We start from the raw sequence: 23,135 nt of genomic DNA, 5'->3' as shown, positions 1-23,135 counted from the left end.
GCATGAGGGGCAGCAAAGGAGGAAGCATAAAGATGTTTGAAAATTTAACAAATGGGTGATGGCGGCTGGCATCCTGGGCCTATTGGAGGCAGGAGTTGACATCTTGCTAGTGAATAAGCGCTGCTAGGTAGGGCGGGGCTAGGCCATCAAGGGCCTTGAAAGTGAAGATAAGTAGCTTATGTTTGATGCACTAGAGAAGGGGAGCCAATGGAAGGAATCCAAAGAGAGAGGTGACATGGGCAAAGTGACAGACTAAGGACGAGGTCTCTGCAGTGGCATGGCTGTGAGTGGGACAAGAGTTATTTAATCATCGCCAGCTAGAGGGAGGGCACAGTAATCACGACAGAAGATAAGAGCCTGGATGACAGTTGTTAGCTGTGTGAACAGATAAGGCTGTATCTCAGCGCTGTTATAGAGAAAGAATCCGCAAAATTGAGACCTAGCCTGAATGTGAGGTCCTAGAGCAATGACATCCAAAGATGATGCCCAGGTTATGAACCTGCATGACAGGCAGGATAGTGGTGGTGTCCTCAGTGATCGAGATAGGAGGTAGCAGGAAGGGTTTGGGGTGGAAGATTAGGAGCTCTGTTTTAGCCATGTTGCGCTTGAACTGATGGCTAGACATCCCCAAGAGATGTCAGGTGACAGGCTGAGATTTTTAGATTGGCCAATTAGAGACAGTTCAGGAGTAGAGGTAGCTCTGTGAGTCATCCACATAGGGATAGGAGTTGAAGTTGTATGTGCAGATGAGCTTATCCAGAGATAAGGCTTAGAGGGAGAAGGGAAGGGCGCCAAGCACAGAGCCCTGTGGAACACCAATGGAAAATGGGAGACGGGGCTGAGGAGGATCCTCTGAAGGACACGGCAAAGGAGCAATGAGAGGACAGAGTCACAGAAGCCAAGGGAGGACAAGCTGTCAAGAAGAGCCTGATTATGGTGTTGACGGCAGCTGACAGGTGAAGGTGGGAGAGGCTAGAGCACTGTTTCTGAGCTGTGAGTAGGCAGAGAGCATTAGAGACTTTGCCAAAAGTGTTTTAGTGGCATGCAGGGAGTGGAAACTGGATTGGAGAGCATCTGAACTGGAATTGGATGAAGAAAAGGAGTACTTGTGGCACCTTAGAGACTAACCAATTTATTTGAGCATAAGCTGTAGCTCACGAAAGCTTATGCTCAAATAAATTGGTTAGTCTCTAAGGTGCCACAAGTCCTCCTTTTCTTTTTGCGAATACAGACTAACACGGCTGTTACTCTGAAACCTGGAATTGGATGGGAGGCGCTGTAACCAGTGCATTCGTAAGAACACAAAAACAGCCATATTGGGTCAGCCCAATGGTCCAGCTAGCCCCGTAGCCTGTCTTCCAACAGTGGCCAATGCCAGATGCTTCAGTGAGAATAAACAAAACAGGGCAATTTATTGAGTGATCCCTCCCTGTCGTCCAGTCCCAGCATCTGGCAGTCAGCGGTTCAATGAGCTGAGGGAGGAGGGAGGGAGATAGGGTGGCAGCTGGAGAGACCGGTTGGGCCAGGATTGAGATTTTTGTTTTTCAAGTTGGGAGAGACTAAAGCATGTTTGTATTGTGAGGGGAAAGAGCCAGAGGAGAGTTAAGGAGGAGAGTAAGGGAAGGAGGTGTGTGTGTGGGGGGGGATCAGGAGATAAGATGGGCTGGAATCACTGGGGCAAATGAAGAGGTTAGACAAGGAGAGCAAGAGAGAAACGTGATGGGGAGGAGGAAAGACTTGTAGGAGGGGAAGGAGGTCAGGCAAACGAAGCAGGGGGAGAAGGTTGTGTCATTAGGTGGCTTTGGAGGTATGGACACTTGCCCACTAGCAAGTGTAATGAGCCACCAGGCCATCAAATGCCTCACTAAGAGTGATGTCAGTCAGCTTCACATGTGCAGGCTAGAAGGGACAGATTCTGTACTCACTGTACATTCCCTGAGCTATTTGTCTCTTGTTAATGCTGGTGTTTAGCCTGGCTGCTGCCATGAATTGGCTATGACAAGAAAATGAGGCGTACAGATTATGTGTGGGGACGGCAAATGGGGGCAGAGCTTTTTTTTTTTTAATTGTGCCTCTTCATTTCTTTCTTCCCTTTCAGACTTTTTTTTTTATTATTGACAGAACAGTTCATGTATCAGCCCAAACACTGTGGGAACTTTAGATTTAAAGGCCTAAGAGACATATGGAAGAAAAGAATATGTTGGGGTGTGGTGTGTGTGTAAATGCATGCACATGCTGTATTCACATACTTGTGTGCACTCACATATTTTCTAGTGTCTCTATAGATGATACTGCCTGTGTATATGTCTACAGTGTGTGTTTGTTTGCACATGGTCGGCAGTGTGCATGTGGCTATGTGTCTGCACTATTATGGGCATGTATTCACATATCTCCATGTTCAGGTCCTTGTCTAAATGTGTGTATGACTCTATGCCTCTGCACTTGGGAACATGTCTAACCCAATGACTGAAGGATGCAGAAATGATGAAGGGAAATGCTGAAGGAGCAGAAATATTGATGAAAAACATGAGCCAGTCATCAGAAAGAACTGCTAGGAATCATTAAGAACCAGGCAGGAGTTCCCAGAGATGTTACTGTAGATTCCTGAGGGCTGTCAGATGAAGGACATCAGGACATATTGCTATAGCCAAGATAGGTTAAGAAACCGAAACGGGGGCTATTTAGCCAGATAGTGACTGGACTAATTACTCTGCCAAAGCTAATAAAGGGGAATTTGTTTCCCTTCTGCAGCAAAGGCCATTCTGGACCTGATTCTAAAGCTGCTCAGTCCAGCACTAAAGAATTGCAGACCTTTCCCCTTTCCCACCTGGTTTCGGTGCTACTGCTGGGACAGACCATCCACTATTGTTTCCTTTCACTAGCAGAGAGGAGGAGCCAATCCAGGCCCTTTAACTTAGTCTCTGCAGCTGCAGGAAATCTTCCTGCATTCCAGATGCTTCAGGGTTTTGTTAGCATCTGATTTCTCTTTTCCAAAGTTTCCAGTAGCCCCAAAAGCAGTCTCTCTGTGCCCCCTGGACCACCTGTCTATGTGGACCTGGCCTACATCCCCAACCACTGCAGTGGGAAGAACACAGACCTGGAGTTCTTCAAGCGGGTCCGAGCTTCGTACTATGTTGTGAGTGGCAATGATCCAGCCAATGGGGAGCCCAGCCGTGTGGTACTGGATGCACTTCTGGAAGGAAAGTCCCAGTGGGGTGAGAACTTGCAGGTAAGTGATGTAAATGCCCAGGAATGTGTGATGTTCACTGTATCATGGAACTCCAGGGAGAATGTGCCTATTACAATACTGATCCACAGTGGAAAAAAATCTCGCATGATGGTGCACTAGAGGGAAACAAATGGGATGGGGACTTTCTCACTGTATGGTGTTAGGCGCCAGTCACTGTCAAATCTTAGCAACGTCTCTTCCCTCCCTGCCATTTGGGGTCCTGTTTGTCAGTAGCCTAGGGACAGGAGGACAATGTAGCCTGAGGAATGAGGAGAAAAGGTGGGGGATAGTCTCTTTCCCTATGCTGAGATTCATTCACTTAAAGATCACTCACTCCTCCTGCCTCTGCAGGAGGAAACAGAAATTGTCCTCTGGCAGAAACCAGCTGGAAAGTAAACACTAAGACAGCAGAGTAGCCCCCTAACGTGGTATTAGGGATAGGGTCACCCACCCCACTTCCCGCCCTGGCAGTGGGGACAGTGTTGCAATCACAATTCTAAACCTGTTCTGATAATAACTTCCTATTAGCTCCTTAAACCATGAACAAATATTCCTTATAATACCCACCTCTGCCTACAAGGTTTCAGTGAGAGCCTGGGTGGTGCCTGTTCCTGCAGACAGGACTAGAGCAGAGCGTGCCTTTGTCCAAACTGCTCTGCTAGATACCGCATCCTCAAACACCAGGGCTCTGGAGCTGACATGTTCTGCACCTGGGTAAGGTGACACACAGGCTGTGTGGCATTTTCCGGTCATTCCACGGCCATTACTGGAGCCCTTGTGAACACAGATTTGCTGCTACTTTTGCTGCTGTTGACCAACTCATTCTCCAGCACAGCCTCTCCCCCTCCCTCATTTACCTTTCTGTTCTTCTTCGTCTTAGTATTATTTATATGGCGGTAGTGCCCGTGCTGCAACAGGCCGGGACCCCCTGGTGCTGGATGCTGCACAGAGAGATAGTAAAGAGGCCATTCTAGTTTAAAAGACAATATGTAACAGGCGGATGGAAAAACGAGCAGGCAAGGCCACGAGGCCAGAGTAACGGTTATAGGATTGTGTGGGCACAATTTGTTGGTGCACTAAACCAGAGAGTAACAGTGCTGTCGGTTTTCTCTTTTGTCTTTTCCAGGTGACGCTGATTCCAACGCATGACACTGAGGTGACACGCGAATGGTACCAACAAACCCATGAGAAACAGCAGGAGCTGAACATCATGGTGCTAGCGAGCAGCAGCACTGTAGTGATGCAGGATGAATCCTTCCCAGCCTGCAAAATTGAGTTCTGAGTCTCCCAGTGACACCTGGCTCTCATCCCTTGATGCTGTCCACCACCATGCAGCACTCAGACAGAGCTACCATCTCATCACAGTCCAGTTCTTCTCTTCTGGTTTAGTCTATATGTGGTTCCCATTTGCAGGAGATTCAGGACTCATCCAGCTCAACACTGGATGCTTTGAAAGAGGAGCCTGGAGGTCTCTAAGATTCTGTGCAGAAATGAGAGGTCATGCAAGGAGCAGTACCAGGCCAGGGCCAGCTTCTCTTTCCCTGGTTTATTTTGCTGCCTGTATAGTCGCTGTAGAATAATTTGGCTGCCTTGATGCTGCGAGCACTTGCTCTCCTTCCCTTGCCCTGGCTGCACTGCCACTTGGCTTGTAGCACCATGAAGTGTTTCCTTTGGCCTGTAACTCTGCTGCTGCATGAAGATAGTTGTGATGGTCACGGTGTGGGAGAGAGACTGTGAAATAGAGGAAAAGGGGAGTGAGAGAGGAACAAAGGGATTCTGGTGTCAATATTCTGAAATAACTGGACAAAAAGAGAAGGCCATTCCTCCAGCTCTCAGCATGAGGCATGCTAGGAAAAGAGAACTGGACTCCAACTACGCATGGCTGCGTTTATCTAATTCCAGAGGCTTCTGCCCTGAGTTGTTGGACACCCATCACTAGGTTACCCATTCATCTTTTTCGCCATGGTTGAGGAGCTGTGATGAAGAATAAATTGGCTTGGTGGAGCATTGGCTTGTCATTCTTAGCTACAAAGAGCACATTCCTGATCTGCTAACCTCAGCTTTGCACTTGTAAAATGATTAACGTTGTACTTCTGAGCATCAGCAGTGTGACTGCAGGAGTCATCGAGGGACTGCTACGTGAACAGGCCCAGTCAGAAGGGTATCCAAACGCACAACCCCCAACTCACCTAAACAGAAGCGCTCAAGACAACGCTGACCACCGCTGGACCAGGATTTGCCTAAGAACTGTTGTGGCCTATGAATCAAAGGCTTTCTTGAGTGGGAGGAGGAGGGATAGGGAACTGAGGCACCAGGGGTAGCAGGGATGCGCTGTCATAGCCGTCTTAACAGATCCTTGCCTTTATCGCATGGGCGCTCCATTGCTGCTGAGTAATACATCAGCGCATTGTATAAGCTAGTGATGGAAAAGCCCTTTCAGGCTCCAGGCTCAGCTCATGAAGGGCCATAAACGTGAGGCAGTGGAAGTGGCTGCTCAAGCACTAGTGCTCAACTGCTCTGCCAACACGTTTAACACTGATTGGTCTTTGCAGAGCCATGTCAGGCTGCTCATGGCACCAGGGAGGATTTTTTAGCAAGACAGAGACACGAAGCAGTTGGGGGGGCTATAACATAAAAAGGCTATGATGAAAATCTTGGCCCACAGCCCAGAACACATGTTGTGTCAGTGCCAGTACTTGGCACTGGGCCCCGCTCTGATGGGGAAGGAGCCCAGGTCCTTGTGCTATGCTTGGCTGGGACATGCTGATCTGTGCCACTAGCAAACCAGTAGCCACTCCTGGGCAGCTGGTGTGGAGAAAATGCTGCCTGAAAAACCTGCTGCTAGAGGACTAAAATGGGATTTCTATGGAAATGATTTATTTTGCCATCTAATTTATATATTTATTTTTGGTGTTAAGCTGCATTTTGTATGGAGTTAATATTTTAATTTATACATGTTAACATGGCACCATGTGGTTTTGAGGGATCTCATTGTGAATACTCAGATGCTGCAATTTAAAGAACAGACAGACCCTCGAGAAATGAACAAAGTATCACTGGCAGCCGCAGGGGTCTCCGCACAGGCTACAAAGCAGAGTTGATGTATCTAAAGGAGCTGAGGCCAGTCAGCACAGCTGGCCCTTTAGGGCCCTTGTTTTGAGGGTGAGATTCTTGCCTGGGAATTTATTAAATTCCTGCATTGTATTTTCTTGGTTTTTTTAAACTAGTTGGTCCAAAGTGTGTCTACCAGGAGAATAAATGTTATTCTCTGTAAACTGATTGAGTCAGTATGTATGAATGTCAGCTATGACAGCCAATCACAGGCAGGCAGTGATACAGATCCAACCTGTTTTTCCATTGGCCTCTTTTCTGTCTTTGGGCTTTTCACTTTAGGTCATTCAAGAAGTCAGTTAGCCCAGTTTACCTGTGGTTGGCTGTCAGCCAACTCCTGGTGCCTGGAAGCCTTGCACACTCAGATCTGGGTTCGAAGAGGGAACAAATGGTGCATGCTCAGCTACTGAGTCCATTTCCTCAGCAGAGTGTGTAGGCAGAAAAAGTTAATGCACTAAACTTTAGCTAGACCCTCATATGAATGTCTTATTCTTCAACTTGAAGCAATTCTGACTAATAAGAGTGACAGTGGGGCTTTAGGGGCACCTGTATTCGCCAGGAAGGAAGAACAGCTGGGAGCATATCTGCCTACCCCAGGTCACGCTCCTGGTCGCTGCAGCTGTGTCCCTTCTGCAGCTTTACCCCAGCGCCCACTCTCCTCCCTGCCTGGAGTCTCTTTCACACCTTTTTGAAGAGTTTTGTAGCAGTGTGTGCTGTCTTCAGCTTCTTTCGCCTTCTTCCTCAAAATTTATGGGAAAATACATTTTAAAAAACCCACCACCTTTATAACAGGGCCAAGCCCTGCCTTCCCCAACAAATGGCTGCAGGCCTGAGGCTGAGTTAGCCTATGGGACACGGGCCAACCCAGAGGTACCATGACACTACAGTAGAGAAACATTTAAACTCCGCTTTTGCTTGTTTCTGCATGTGGACGACAATGTGTAATATTCCCGTATGTAATAGGTACAAAATATTTTAAAATTATAATAAAAAAAGTGAGCGTCTTAACTGTATTGAGCTGGCAATTTGTGCTCCTAGCTTCTTTCTATGCTGAATGTTGTAAAAACAGAGCGCCCAGGTTCTTTTTTTCTGCATCATGTTACTATTTGACCTTAGTTCCTTGATTTTAGTTCCTTTCCCCCATGTTCACGTGCAACACTCTGTAACTAACTGCTGTAAAGGGAGGAGCTTGATACAATAATAAAGCCACATTAGTTGCAAAAAATAATGTCTTGGGCTTTTGTAAACTGTTCCATTTGAGTTTGTCCAACTGTTTCCTCCAACTGGGCAGTTCCATACATCTCAAGCATATAGGCACCAGGAGACAGGGGCATAACTTGTGTGAAGTTCTGCCCCCTCCCTCCCCCCCATTATACACCCATGACCTCCCTGACTGTTGGCTCCCTACAAAAAATTAATGCAGCACACATTAAATGGATTAAAAGCTAGCTAAATGATAGGTCTCACACTGTATTTGTAAATAGAGAGTTATCATGGAGCCGGTGTGTTTTTAGTGGTGTCCTGCAGGGATTGGTTCTTGGCCCTATGCTATTTAACATTTTGATCAGCAACCTGTAAGAAAACATGCAATCATCCCTGATAAAGTTTGCAGATGACACAAAAATTGGGGTAAATAATGATGAAGACAGATCAGAGTGATCTGGATCACTTGGTAAGCTAGGTACGAGCAAACAATGTGTGTTTTAATACAGCTAGCATTCCTATACATTTAGAAACAAAGCATGTAGGCCATACTTACAGGTATTCTATCCTTGGAAGCAGTAATTCTACAAAAGACAAGGGGTCATGGTTGCTAAGAAGAGGGGAAGTACTCAAATCATTTTTGAGGGAATTGGTATTTCAGCTTTGCTCATTTGGTTACTGGAGATAGAGATGCTGCAATCTGCCTTGTGAGTCTTCCATTCTTGGCATTGCCAACCTGCTAGGGTCAGAATGAAGACTATCCAATACTGTATCAGCTTCTCCTGCACTTCAGGTAATTCCATGTCCAGAGTGTCCACTGTCCTTCCCAGCAACTCCTGACAGGACTTAAGTCATCAGGAGAGGGTACTGCAGCAGATCCTTATGCGTAGATGGCTAGAGAGATCTTTTGTGGCTTTTGGAGAAATAGTCCTCTTTCTCCTGAGTCTTGACCTCCTCCTCAGGTTTCTTCTTGTTCCCTAGGGTTATTTACAGCACAGGGTGGCCTAGTCAGGGAAAGATTTCCAACTTCATGTGTGCCCACATGTGGAATACACAGAGGGACCAGTGCTCAAAGAACTATGGGGTGATAGAGAAATAGCAGCTCATGGAAGGCCAGCACCCCCTCACCCCCCAAAGGAGGCCCAAGGTAACTGTCAGTTAGAACTTGGGAGTCCTGTCTGGCCAGAGAGAAGCCACAGCATTTAAGTTAACTGCATGAGAACCCTGGTCTGAGTCTGCTCCGGCTTCTGGAAACAGCCAGCTGACACTGTGCATGTGCACAGGCTTAATAAAGGCATTAACATAACCAGTCCCCCATTCACAGTCACTAGCTACCCTTCCCCATAACACCTTTCTGGCTAATTTAATTCCATTTTTAATTTCAAAATTTATGTAGCAGAAAACTGACACCTGAAACACTTTGAGGTCCCACCTGTAGCTGACGGGCTCTCTTAGCACCCATCCATTAACGTGACTGGCTCCAGGCCAAATATGTTGTGTCTCAACCAGGAACTACAGGGATTTAGGCCCAGACCCTCAAAAAGTCTGTGTGTGTCTCACAGCCACTGAAAGCAAGGGAAGATAGAGGCCTAATTAATCTTTAAGGCTCTGGGCCTTGGTGACTTTGGCTACCTGCTAGCTCTGATGTGGCGGCTTTGTTCCTTGAACAATGACATTTTCACCTCTCGCATGGAGTCTGTTAGTTCAAAATATGATTGTGGCTTTGCTAGGTGAGGGCAGGACCTATAGACTCATATTGAATTGCAGCTAGCCATGTCCTTTCCCAGGAGTCTTGTTTGCCTTTGTCAGACTGGCCTCTGGTTCTGCACATCTGTCATACCAAAAAATTGTTACTCCCCTTCTTAACAGCTGTGCTGCAGCAACAGACCCCATCAGTTGCCACTGGGGGCTTTACAAAAGCCCCGCTCTTCCACCACCCTAAAATTCCAGCAATAAAAACCTCACCCCAACTGCCCGTCAGTTTTCCCTGTTCCTCCCAAACCCATTCCTCCCCTCTGGCAGGTTCAGGACTAGAAGAGTTGGCAAGCTGGCATTCTTTAAAGCATTTCTCCAGATCCTTTGGTTCCCTCTGCAATTGCAAATGGGGGAAAAAGTCAAGGTGCAGGATTTCTTACCCTGACATCTGTATGACCAAAAATGTGGTGCCAGAGGGTGGCCCTGGGTTTGTTCCCTACCGAGGAGTTCTCTGATCCATCGTAGAAGGATTAGTCACAGGGTACCAAGAGGTTGCAGAGTAGCAGCCATGTTAGTCTGTATCCGCAAAAAAGAAAAGGAGTACTTGTGGCACCTTAGAGCCTAACAAATTTATTTGAGCATAAGCTTTCGTGAGCTACAGCTCACAACACAGGATGCAGCCGATGAAGTGGGCTGTAGCCCATGAAAGCTTATGCTCAAATAAATTTGTTAGTCTCTAAGGTGCCACAAGTACTCCTTTTCTTTTTGAGGGTACTGAGATGCTCTTCTGGTCTGAACCTAGCTGCAGAAGCTATTTCATCCACCACAAGAGAGGATCATTGCATATGAGTAGAGCACTCAGGTTCTCTAAGAATTACAGATCTCCTTGGATCCACTTGCTTTTATATCTGTGAAGAACAATAAGCATCGGCAAACTAACAGACGCAGGTCCTCTGCATCAGTTACAAACTCAGTTACAGTCTGGTTCTTATTCTGCCTCAGTGCAGACAGCCACGGTGGGTCCTATGGGTCCAAAAGCTGCTTGATAGGAAAAGGCCCTGACTACCCTCACCAGTCAGCTGGATATTTTGCTTGGGGCAGCAGCTTCTGAAAGGGTCGATCTGGGAGAAAGGGTCAGAGAAGAGTCTGCCTAATTGTCAGAAGTGCTGATTAGAGGCAGGGGTGGGTCTCAGCTCCCACTGCCCCTATTTGGAGCACAGCCCAGGCAGTCAGATATTGGTGTTCTCCTGCAAGTTAGGCCGCTGCTGTATGAACTGTATGCCCAGATGGTCACTGTCCAAGGCAGGCCTGCCAGCAGCAGACCTGACAGCGGCTGGGGTCTATCCCCTGCCTCAACATTCCCTCCATTTCCACTGGGGCCTCAGTGAGGCCTGACTGATGTAATGAATTCATCAGAGTCCGCCTGCATCTCCTAGGACGTGCCAGCTGCTCTGCTAGGTTGTTTTTCCTTTTGACTTAAACAAAGGCTCTGCTGAAAGCTGGCACTGTTCTGTCTCCCCCATAGAGCGTGCTCTGTCACGGGGCAGCTGGCTGTGGGCAGCAGCACCCTGAGCCCCTGGTGAACAATGACAGCTCTTAGCCAGGAGCTGTGTGCTTGTCATGCTAATGATCCCACTGCCTCCTTGTGGCGCTGTAGCACAGTGACACTGATAGACTGGCAGAGGGGCTGTGACCCACCATATCCCCCGTGCTGCCAGATGCCATGGTCACTAGGAGGCAGTATCTCTGCTCTAGGAAACACAATCACCCACATGGAAAGGGCAAACAGCTTGCTCAGACAGGGACGGATTTCCAGTTTGGCACATGCCAAGGGGCGCCGGCATTCTAGAGGCACCTAAAAGTTAAAAATGGGTTAAAAGTTTCATTTTTTTACAGCAAACATGAAGGTCAGCTGTAGGCAGGGGGTGGCACTGAAAATGCTGTACCTAGGGGCATGTAAGGTGTAAATCCAGCCCTGCTCTCAGATGTGTTTGCGGACAGGTGCTTGGCTTCCCTGATCCTGATGTTGCTGTCCCTGCACTGCATTCTCAAAGTGAGAGGTTCTTCCTCAAAGCTTGTGCTGCCCTGGATAAAATGCTGCACTTGGCCCCCCCTTTGCATGTCTGGGTTGTAGCTGTCAGGGTTACGAGCACGCCAGGGAGAACTGCGGTGCAGAAGTTGTGCTGCACACTCACTGGGGGAGCTGCCCCCCATGCCTCCCTCTTACTTCCGACTTCGTTCAAATATCCAGTTGAAAATTGCCTTCAGAGCCCTCGGTGGCTGGAGTGTGTGTAACAGCACCACAAGCAATCTGGTTACGGGCAGATGTTCTGGCTTCACCGCACTGGACGAGGAAACGTAGGGACTGTAGGTTCAGCTTAGGCAGAAGATAATGTCGCTAATCACAAGCCGTCGCTATGCTAATTCCAGACAAAACCACAGGGCTCGTCTATACACAAACTTGCACCAGTTTAATTACCCTGGTTTAGTTAAACTAGTGCAAACCCATGTGGACACATTTATCTCCGTTTAAAACTGGTTATAGTGGTTTAAGCTTGCTCTGTAATGGATAATGTAAGGTACAGGAGCAAGCTAAAGGACTAAAATACAGGGTTAAGAGTGTCCTCCCACAGATTTGCACGGATTTAATTAAGTCTTTGTAAAATCATGCCTGTAGTTAAACCAGGACAGCTGTGTGTGGAGCAGACCTCTGTGACAATTGCAAAACAATAATGATGTCAGAAGTAATAGGTAAGAAGGCTGGAATTTTTAAAAAGGCCAGGTGCGTCTAAGCTGAGATAAAGCCACCAATGTGAGAGAATGGGCTTGTGTCTATCACACCTAACTGCAGCTCAGGAGGTCAACATCCACTTCTGGCTCTGCCTCCCTCTGTCACCTTGGTAAAATTACTTCATCTCTCTCTGGGCCTCCACTTCCCACCCATCCAATGGACATAACAGCACCCTGTCTCACAGAGGTGTTCTGAAGCAATATTAATGCACGGTTGTAAGGTGCTTTGAGCTAGTCTCCTTGAACAGAGGCACCAGAGAAGTGCAATGGGGAAATGCAGTTAAATACCTCAACTGACTGTAACTCTGCCCCCACACCTGTCACCTCACGCACCTGCCTAGCAGAGTGCAGCCTATGGACAGCACGCTAAAGGCACGTGTACGCTGCATAATTATTGGCAATGAACCATAATACACGGACCTCAGCAGCTCTCCTGTGCAACGAGCTATGGCTCAGCCTTGCAGATGAGGAGGCTCTTCTAATGGACAGGGGACACCTGGAATATTGTGGTGGTATGTGGCCTCTGTGACGTGGATGAAGGTTGTGTACGGTCAAGTAGGGGATGTGGCTCCAAGTATGTGGCTCCATCATCTCCCCCATTCTATTCAACATATGCACAGAACTGCTCTGGAGAGGGTGACTCAAACGGCCACAAGATACAGCTTTATATCCCAGGCAGAGTTCATGATCTCCTAGCTCTCCCAGTGCCTGAGGGAGATTAGTCCCTAGATGCAAAGCACACTTCTTTCGGAAATCTTGGCCTCTCCCGGTTCTCTACTCACTCCTTCAGCGGGTCCTACTCATGCCCTCATCAGTGCTTTGTGGGGGGTCCCACTGGGCTCTGTCCTTGCTCCTCTACTCTTCCCCCTCTGTGCTTTATCTCAGGCCAAGCTCATCCACAAGCAAACATTTAACCCTCTCGATGCTGACCACTCACAGATCCACCTCTCTACTCCAGCCCTGCCAAGCTGGAGAACTGAATTCAATCTCAGCCTCTGCCACAGAGTTCCTGTGTGATGCTGGCAAGTAACTTAAACCACACTTTCACAGGTGGCCGCAATTATATGTTCCTTATTTTCTGGATACACTGTGATCTAAGCGGGGATCTGGAGCATTTTAATGAGTACAAAGCCTGATCAGTTTTTGAATTAACTGGGTCTTGTCCATCAAAGAGTAAATCTTCAAAGGGTGTCTGTACCTCTTTAGGTAAAACCAGATACAGACGAGACCCTCTTCCTTGCCACCAGTTGCTATATATCGTACCCTTGTGTCCCCTGCATCTAAAGCTGCCTGCAGGGATGTGTTGGCAACTGATTGTCCTGCTGAGCAAATGGACTTAAACTCCCAGGAGAACTCAAGGAGAGGTTATCCACAATCTTCACTTCCTTGTCCCACTGCAAATAATGTAGCCTGATGATTTGCTTGCAGGCTACCAGAGGAGTATTATTTATTTATTTTTTGGTAAAAAAAAATCTAATCTTTTTTTCAGAGGTTGGTTCTTTGTCCTTTGGGGCAGACTTTGTAAACTGCTTAGATTGTTCATTGGCTGCAGTGACTACTAACAAGATGAGTATCAGAATACTCCAACTCCTCAGATGGAACCAGATATCTACAATCCACGCATTTCAACGAAGCAGAGCGGATGGCTGGGGGAGCCTATAAATCCTTAGCAAGGTTTAAAATTCCCTTCTTCACTGGCAAAGTTTCACAGTTCTGAGGAGCCAGTAACAGAATCTCAAAAAATGTATAAGCCTTCTCTTGAACCATCTCAAGAGGAATTTCAAGGATTTCTATAATCTTTTAAACAATTATTGAAATAACTTGAAGTCATCAAGAGTAGCAGGGACAAATAGAATCATTGTGTCAGCTGGGGGGAGGGGGGGGTTGAGCGAAAGCATGGAGGTGCTGATGGGGTCCTCCTGACGCTCCATGTCCTTCCTTCACTCAGCAGTTGCTGCTCCTCTGGGATGATCTCCTGCCCAGTATGGCCAAGTTTGAAAGCCAAAGGAGTATGACATATTGGGCCAAAGAGAGGCATCTATGAAGCATGTGGAGTTTCAGGTACATGATCTCTGTAGAAGGGAAGAATTTAATCTATGCCCTTCCCTATCCCTAGAGTGGCCAGGTAGGAAGGGTGCTGGTCTAGGGTTCCTGCTAGAAGTGGCTGCAAATGAGGAAACACCTACTAGTGGAGAAGCAGTGCCTGGAGCCACTGAGACTTGAGTGGGAATCGTGGATTTCCTCTGACTCTCGGGTGGATGAAGTGAGATCTTCATCACTGGTACCCAGGACTGGGGTACCAGAGATGATTTTGAAATCATAGCAGAAGCAGAAACATTGAAAAGAGAAGACTCCAGGGTGACTCAGTCCTGCGGGGTAGAAAATGCCCCCTTAGGTATTGTCAGTACTGGAGATCTGTGTTCTGTTGAGAGTGGTCTCAGGTGAGTCAACACCAAAGCAGCTCTCAAAGGGCTGTAGGGGAGGCAGTCTAGGCAGTTCAGTGCTGTCATCCTTGGATAGTGCTGCATCAGTCCCAAGGTCAATGACATGGTAGTGTCTTTACTAGCACTGGCTTAACCAAGTCTCCAGCTTGCCGACTCTTAGCAATCTCTTGCTCTGTACTGGGAAAGGGGATGGTGCTGAGAGGCAAACGGAGCTATGCTCTGCTCTCCTGCAGACAGCAAGGGTAAATGACTTCTCCAGCAGGGTGTGTGGCAGTGTCTTTGCACTCCTGGAGGAGGAATGAGTGCACACTGCCGCTCTGGAGCCTGGAGTGCCGTCCCAAGCAGATGGAGCATTGGAAGCATATTTTGCTGGAAAAAAGGCAGGAACTTCTGTCTGGCACACCTGTGAATCAGATGCTCCCCTCAGACTGCTCCATGAGGTAAAGATTTAGCACTGACTCTCTGGCCTTGTGTGTGCGTTTGCTAAAAGATTTACAAATTGCACACTTAGAGGAGATATGACTCTCTGCAAATAGTAAAGGCCCTTCAGGTGTTCATCCCACAGGGAAATTATCCTTCCATGGGAGAGAAAGGTCTTTAAACCTGGGGACATGGGTTCAGCCATGAAACTGAACACCTGGGATCAGCTGAGGAATTTCAAGGATTTCTATAATCTTTTAAACAATTATTGAAATAACTTGAAGTCATCAAGAGTAGCAGGGACAAATAGAATCATTGTGTCAGCTGGGGGGAGAGGGGGGTTGAGCGAAAGCATGGAGGTGCTGATGGGGTCCTCCTGACGCTCCATGTCCTTCCTTCACTCAGCAGCTTCACTCAGCATGAGGAACACCCTCATGTAGATTTTGTGGCTTTTTTTGTTGGTTTAACAAACAGGCTAAGACCAGAAACACTAACATGTAATACCTGCAGTAACTGCGACCAGTAACAAACGATCTCTAGCGACTACAGGGACACTGAAGTTGTTCTGACTTGCTGCCGAGAGTGGTAAGAAGGAACTGAGTGGTGGCTGGGGTCACACTGCCCTTTACCCTCTTGGGAGGGGGAGTGCAAGGGTGTGCAGAACACAGGCCTGGCCCCCTAAAAGACACTGCTGGTAAAAACATTCCAAACTCCCACATGTAGGGCGCATGTGCATCATGATAAAGTCTCTCTACTTGTGGATCCCAAAGCAGCAGTGCCTACCAGTCACCACCCTGCCCAGATCACAGCTGCAGCCTCAAAGCCTTTGGAGAGAGCCAGGGTAACATCCAGTTTGAGCTTGAGGAACCAGAGATGTGGCTTTGGCAGATTTAATGAACACACGTTAGTTCCCTCTAGAGCTTCTCAGTAGCTGTTTAAAGGGCTATTATCCACCAGGGCCTCCTTTTGCTCCCTTGCTCTGTGCACTTCTTTCCTGCCCCTTTCCTCTGAGAGGGGCAGCAAATAGGTTAGAAGGGAATGGGGCAGCTCCCCCCATTACCCCTACAAGGCCCCTCTTAGCCCAGGGGATACAGCTACTACTGCAAAGGGAAGGAAAAAAAATGCATTTACAACAGAGTTTGTCATGCTCACAAAAACAGTTGCACAATAATGAGATATGTATTCTAGCACTTGGCTTTGAATGTCCATGATCCCGTGAGAGTTTAGGCTTTCCTGGGAGAGGTGGCTGCAGGAAGGAAATAAAAAAAATACACCTTTTCTTTGAAAGGTGGAAAACCCCTTTCCTAGTGGCTTTATCCATCAGAAAGCAGATGAGATGTACCAAGCCCAATTCTTTTCCCACTGCGGCTCCCAATCCCACATGCTCTTTCTCCAAGCTGTAGAGAGCACTTGGCTCTACCTCTTGCATCTGGCATTCCAGACACCTGGCATCACAGGTGAAACAAATCAGCTTTTAATGGTCTCCAGCCTCAACTCCATCCCATTCTGCACCAGGGCAGGAAACCCTCTTGCCACTGATTTTCAAAGTGGTTTCTCAGGACACAGCTTGTCCAGGTTTTAAAGGATTTTGACAAATTGTCAAAGGTTCAGCAAAACGACAAGACTTCTCCAAGGTCTGGAAAACGTGTGTTACAATGAGAGACTAAGAGAGCTCAGTCTCTTTAGTTTAGCTAAGAGAAAGCCAAGAGAATTCAGATAGCAGAGGGCTCCTCAATCTACAAAGGCAAAATGAGATCCACTGGCTGTAAGCTGAAACTTCAACAAATTGGTTAAAATGTGCCCATTACTTCTATCCAGGCACTGTATTTTATACCCTTGCGTCAATAAAAATGCCACCCTATCCCCCATCTTTGGCGACTCTCTTTCTTAGCCTTTGTCCCCATCCCTTACCAGCTGCTCCATGGCCCCACCCCAGCTGCTGGTCTCCTTCACAAGGTTTCTGCCTTTTAATTTCCCTGAGGAGGAAGGGCTGGAACTGGGGATGCCCTACACCAGTCAGTACTTCCTGGGATAAAAGGGAGATTACTGGGAGATCAGCAACTGATGCTTTGGGCAGCCTCCAGCTCACTTTGCAACGCAGCAGCACAAGAGCCAGCCTTTGAAGCCTTGCTATCAATACACCTCATACCCGTCACAACTTCTGTGCCAGGCAGCTTGGCTGCTTATCAGGCAGCGCTTCATGGGAGACTGACTTTGACCCCGCGGGCTGCATGTGTATGATGACTCACAAGGAAGCAGCCCACTTTCCTGGGATGTTAAGGACACTCACGTGGGTGATTCAGTGTGTTAACACCTTGAGCACTTTCCCAACACATCTGCTCCATTCAACCTGCTCTCTGGGGAGCTACCTTGTGCTGAGAAACCCAGCACCACAGCTGTTACATGCAGCTGGTAGCCATGCACAAGCTGGTGAAGTTAAGGAGCCTGAGGACTGCAACTCACTGGGACAAAGTAAAGCCAGTTGTAGCTTCCTGGGGGCTGTCAGTGGAGACTTCCTCTCCCGGCATGCCAACCCTCTCCCTCCCCCCCCGCTGAACAGCCTACTGCTAGGCTGTTATAAAATTGTGTCTTCTGGGCAGTGGACTGCACTTTGGCCACCTCCACTACACAGGTACAGAGCAAGAGCTGGACAAGTAGAACCCAGTCAGATTAGAAACCCAGCTGGCCTCTTTGTCCCCCTCGCATGGCCACAGCTAGCAGCTCTGTGCTGTGGTGTGTACAGCTCCCCACACAGCCGGACATAGTGCTGCTGCTGAGATTTTCCTGGAGCAGCATGAGTGGCTAGAGATGAAGAGCTGGAGCAGGCTGAGCTGATTTCTTATGCCGTGGAGGCACAGTTGCTCAGTCCTAGCTGAGGCTCCTATTCCTACCAGTGTGATGAGATGCATAGATCTCACCCTGCCCCAGCAACAGGAGAAAGGAAAACAATTATAGAGAAACATCTCCTGTTGCCTGGGGAGGTCTGGTTGCCACAGTAACAATGGTGACGCCAGCAGATGATGCTCATTGACCTTGAAGAGAAGCTTGAAAGTGCAGCAGGTGGGGAAAAGGCAGCCTCCTCCCCCTTGGCTGAAAAAACAGGGAGAGGTGTTAGAGGCAGGACCCCCAATCTCTCCCAGTGTTTGAGGCCTGGGGATCTTGTGAGTCTGGGCAGCACTGCGAAGGAATGCAGGTGAGTGTATTCCAAATTCCAACACATGCCTCACAAAGTAATGGAGCTGGTCTACCCTACCATGGGCACACTCCCTCGCCGAGTGCTTTCTAGGGGCTGACAGACAACAGATGGCCAGGAGGAGAACTGCTGAGCTAGCACCACTTCTGAGTTAATAGAAGCTGGGGATGCAGTTAACCCCTGCAGTTAATAGAAGCTGGGGATGTTCTGGAGCATGCCATCTTCTAGATCTTTAAAATCCTAGTTCACAGCAAGGGACAGTGAAGAGTTGGCTCCACCTAGAGGAAGGAAGCAGTATAAAGCAGGCAGGACTTCACTCCAGTGCCAGGAAGGGGATGCTCCTTCCAGAGCCCAGCAGCTAAGTGCTGCTGTGGGCCAGTCCCATGCAGAGCCCCTGATCGAGCACAGTGGGCCAAAAAAGCCCGGTCAAGGGGAGAGGCTGTGTGTCCACGAGCCAGAGCACAGCATTCCAGCCCGCTGCAATTCCAATCTAAATATTCAGGAGATGAGGGGAAAAGCAGTTCAAGAGAGCTCGCAGTTTTTCAAAGAGACATTATTAAGGGCACAAAAGCAAACTATCCCACTGGGTAGGAAAGATAGGAAGTCTGGCAAGAGACCACCCTGGCTTACCCAGGAGATCTTCAATGATCTAAAACTCAAAAGAGAGTCCTACAAAAATTGGAAACTAGGTCAAATTACAAAGGATAAATAGTAACAAATTACACAAGTATGTAGGGACAAAATTAGAAAGGCCAAGGCACAAAATGAGATGAAACTAGCTGGAGACATCATGGGTAACAAGAAAACATACTACAAATACATTAGAAGCAAGAGGAAGTCCAAGGACAGGGTAGGCCCGTTACCCAATGAGAAGGGAAAAACAGTAACAGAAAATGTGGAAATGGCAGAAGTGCTAAATGTTTCAAAAAGCGTACTTGTGGCACCTTAGAGACTAACAAATTTATCTGTTAGTCTCTAAGGTGCCACAAAGTCTATATCTGTAAAAAGAAAAGGAGTACTAACACAGCTGCTACTCTAAATGTTTCAAAGTTTTCACCAAACAGGTTAGCAGCGATTGGACATCTAACATAGTGAATGCCAGCGAAAATTAGATAGGATCAGAGGCTAAAATATGGAAGAACAAGTTACAAATTACTGGCAGGGCCTGATGAAATACATCCTAGAATACTCAAGAGCTGACTGAGGAGATATTTGAGCCATTAGCGATTAGCTTTGAAAAGTCATGGAAGATGGCATAGATTCCAGAGGACTGGAAAAGACCAAATATAGTATATATATATAGTATATAGTAATGCCAATCTATAAAAAGGGAATAAGGACAACCTGTGGAATTACAGACCATCCAGCTTAACTTCAGTACCCAGAAAGATAATGGAACAAATAATTAAGCAATCAATTTGCAAACACCTGGAAGATAATGTGATAATTAATAGCATGGATTTGTCAAGAACTAATCATGTCAAAGGAACCTAATAGCTTTCTTTGACAGTGTAACAAACCTTGTAGATGGGGGAGAGGGTGAAGCGGTAGATCTGGTATGTTTTTATTTTAGTAAGGCTTTGATACTGGATTGAATGATCTCCTCATAAACAAATTATCATAGAATATCAGGGTTGGAAGGGACCTCAGGAGGTCATCTAGTCCAACCCCCTGCTCAAAGCAGGACCAACACCAACTAAATCATCCCAGCCAGGGCTTTGTCAAGCCTGACCTTAAAAACGTCAAAGGAAGGAGATTCCACTACCACCTCCCTAGGTAACGCATTCCAGTGTTTCACCACCCTCCTAGTGAAAAAGTTTTTCCTAATATCCAACCTAAACCTCCCCCACTGCAACTTGAGACCATTACCCCTTGTTCTGTCATCTGCTACCACTGAGAACAGTCTAGAGCCATCCTCTTTGGAACCCCCTTTCAGGTAGTTGAAAGCAGCTATCAAATCCCCCCTCATTCTTTTCTGCAGACTAAACAATCCCAGTTCCCTCAGCCTCTCCTCATAAGTCATGTGTTCCAGTCCCCTAATCATTTTTGTTGCCCTCCGCTGAAGGTTTTCCAATTTTTTCACATCCTTGTGTTGTGTGGGGCCCAAAACTGGACGCAGTACTCCAGATGAGGCCTCACCAATGTCGAATAGAGGGCAACGATCACGTCCCTCCATCTGCTGGCAATGCCCCTACTTATACATCCCAAAATGCCACTGGCCTTCTTGGCAACAAGGGCACACTGTTGACTCATATCCAGCTTCTCATCCACTGTAACCCCTAGGTCCTTTTCTGCAGAACTGCTGCCTAATCATTCGGTCCCTCGTCTGTAGTGGTGCGTGGGATTCTTCCGTCCTAAGTGCAGGACTCTGCACTTGTCTTTGTTGAACCTCATCAGATTTCTTTTGGCCCAATCCTCTAATTAGTCTAGGTCCCTCTGTATCCTATCCCTATCCTCCAGCATATCTACCTCTCCTCTCAGTTTAGTGTCATCTGAAAACTTGCTGAGGGTGCAATCCACACCATCCTCCAGATCATTAATGAAGATATTGAACAAAACCGGCCGGAGAACCGACCCTTGGGGCACTCCACTTGATATCGGCTGCCAACTAGACATGGAGCCATTGATCACTACCCGTTGAGCCTGACAATCTAGCCAGCTTTCTATCCACCTTATAGTCCATTCATCCAGCCCATACTTCTTTAACTTGTTGGCAAGAATACTGAGAGAGACCGTGTCAGAAGCTTTGCTAAACTCAGGGAACAACATGTCCACTGCTTTCCCCTCATCCACAGAGCCAGTAATCTCATCATAGAAGGCAATTAGATTAGTCAGACATGACTTGCCCTTGGTGAATCCATGCTGACTGTTCCTGATCACTTTCCTCTCCTCTAAGTGCTTCAGAATTGATTCCTTGAGGACCTGCTCCATGATTTTTCCAGGGACTGAGGTGAGGCTGACTGGCCTGTAGTTCCCCGGATCCTCCTCCTTCCTTTTTTTAAAGATGGGCACTACATTAGCCTTTTTCCAGTCGTCCAGGACCTCCCCCGATCGCCATGAGTTTTCAAAGATAATGGCCAATGGCTCTGCAATCACATCTGCCAACTCCTTTAGCACTCTCGGATGCAGCGTATCCGGCCCCATGGACCTGTGCTCGTCCAGCTTTTCCAAATAGTTCCAAACCACTTCTTTCTCCATAGAGGGCTGGTCACCTCCTCCCCATGCTGTGCTGCCCAGTGCAGTAGTCTGGGAACTGACCTTGTTCGTGAAGACAGAGGCAAAAAAAGCATTAAGTACATTAGCTTTTTCCACATCCTCTGTCACTGGATATGAGTCAACAGTGTGCCCTTGTTGCCAAGAAGGCCAATGGCATTTTGGGATGTATACGTAGGGGCATTGCCAGCAGATCGAGAGATGTGATCGTTCCCCTCTATTCAACACTGGTGAGGCCTCATCTGGAGTACAGTGTCCAGTTTTGGGCCCCACACTACAAGAAGGATGTGGAAAAGTTGGAAAGAGTCCAGCGGAGGGCAACAAAAATGATTAGGGGACTGGAGCACATGACTTATGAGGAGAGGCTGAGGGAACTGGGATTGTTTAGTCTGCGGAAGAGAAGAATGAGGGGGGATTTGATAGCTGCTTTCAACTACCTGAAAGGGGGTTCCAAAGAGGATGGCTCTAGACTGTTCTCAGTGGTAGCAGATGACAGAACAAGGAGTAATGGTCTCAAGTTGCAGTGGGGGAGGTTTAGGTTGGATATTAGGAAAAACTTTTTCACTAGGAGGGTGGTGAAACACTGGAATGCGTTACCTAGGGAGGTGGTGGTGGAATCTCCTTCCTTAGATATTTTTAAGGTCAGGCTTGACAAAGCCCTGGCTGGGATGATTTAGTTGGGGATTGGTCCTGCTTTGAGCAGAGGGTTGGACTAGATGACGTCCTGAGGTCCCTTCCAACCCCGATATTCTATGATTCTATGCCTCCCTCATTCAGTAAGGGGCCCACGCTTTCCTTGACTTTCTTCTTGTTGCTAACATACCTGAAGAAACCCTTCTTGTTACTCTTAACATCTCTTGCCAGCTGCAACTCCAAGTGTGATTTGGCCTTCCTGATTTCATTCCTGCATGCCCGAGCAATATTTTTATACTCTTCCCTGGTCATTTGTCCAATCTTCCACTTCTTGTAAGCTTCTTTTTTGTGTTTAAGATCAGCAAGGATTTCACTGTTAAGCCAAGCTAGTCCCCTGCCATATTTACTATTTTTTCTACACATCAGGATGGTTTGTCCCTGTAACCTCAATAAGGATTCTTTAAAATACAGTCAGCTCTCCTGGACTCCTTTCCCCCTCATGTTATTCTCCCAGGGGATCCTGCCCATCAGTTCCCCGAGGGAGTCAAAATCTGCTTTTCTGAAGTCCAGGGTCTGTATTCTGCTGCTCTCCTTTCTTCCTCGTGTCAGGATCCTGAACTCGACCATCTCATGGTCACTGCCTCCCAGGTTCCCATCCACTTTTGCTTCCCCTACTAATTCTTTCTGGTTTGTGAGCAGCAGGTCAAGAAGAGCTGTGCCCCTAGTTGGTTCCTCCAGCAATTGCACCAGGAAATTGTCCCCTACACTTTCCCGAAAACTTCCTGGATTGTCTGTGTACCGCTGTATTGCTCTCCCAGCACATATCGGGGTGATTGAAGTCTCCCATGAGAACCAGGGCCTGCAATCTAGTAACTTCCGTGAGTTGCTGGAAGAAAGCCTCATTCACCTCATCCCCCTGGTCCGGTGGTCTATAGCAGACTCCCACCACGACATCACCCTTCTTGCTCACACTTTTAAACATAATCCAGAGACTCTCAGGTTTTCCTGCAATTTCATACCGTAGCTCTGAGCAGTCATACTGTTCTCTTACATACAATGCAACTCCCCCACCTTTTCTGCCCTGCCTGTCCTTCCTGAACAGTTTATATCCATCCATGACAGTATTCCATTCATGTGAGTTACCCCACCAAGTCTCTGTTATTCCAATCACATCATAATTCCTTGACTGTGCCAGGACTTCCAG

The 23,135-nt window shown here is 47.5% G+C and overlaps 1 protein-coding gene across 2 annotated transcripts in view; it reads left to right on the top strand.

The window, feature by feature from the left end:
• The window catches only part of MAP1A (microtubule associated protein 1A), a 107,467-nt gene extending 99,920 nt beyond the window's left edge, over positions 1–7,547 (top strand). For both annotated transcript variants that reach the window (XM_074966732.1, XM_074966733.1), the window contains 2 exons: positions 2,997–3,229; positions 4,356–7,547. In XM_074966732.1, the coding sequence (XP_074822833.1) occupies positions 2,997–3,229; positions 4,356–4,511 (389 nt within the window). In that variant the 3' untranslated portion in view covers positions 4,512–7,547. The remainder of the gene's footprint in view (positions 1–2,996; positions 3,230–4,355) is intronic.
• Positions 7,548–23,135: the final 15,588 nt, after the last annotated feature.

This window comes from Natator depressus, chromosome 10 (assembly GCF_965152275.1).
Source record: "Natator depressus isolate rNatDep1 chromosome 10, rNatDep2.hap1, whole genome shotgun sequence".
NCBI classification, from domain to species: Eukaryota; Metazoa; Chordata; order Testudines; family Cheloniidae; genus Natator; species Natator depressus.
This window is presented reverse-complemented; position numbering and strand designations above follow the sequence as displayed.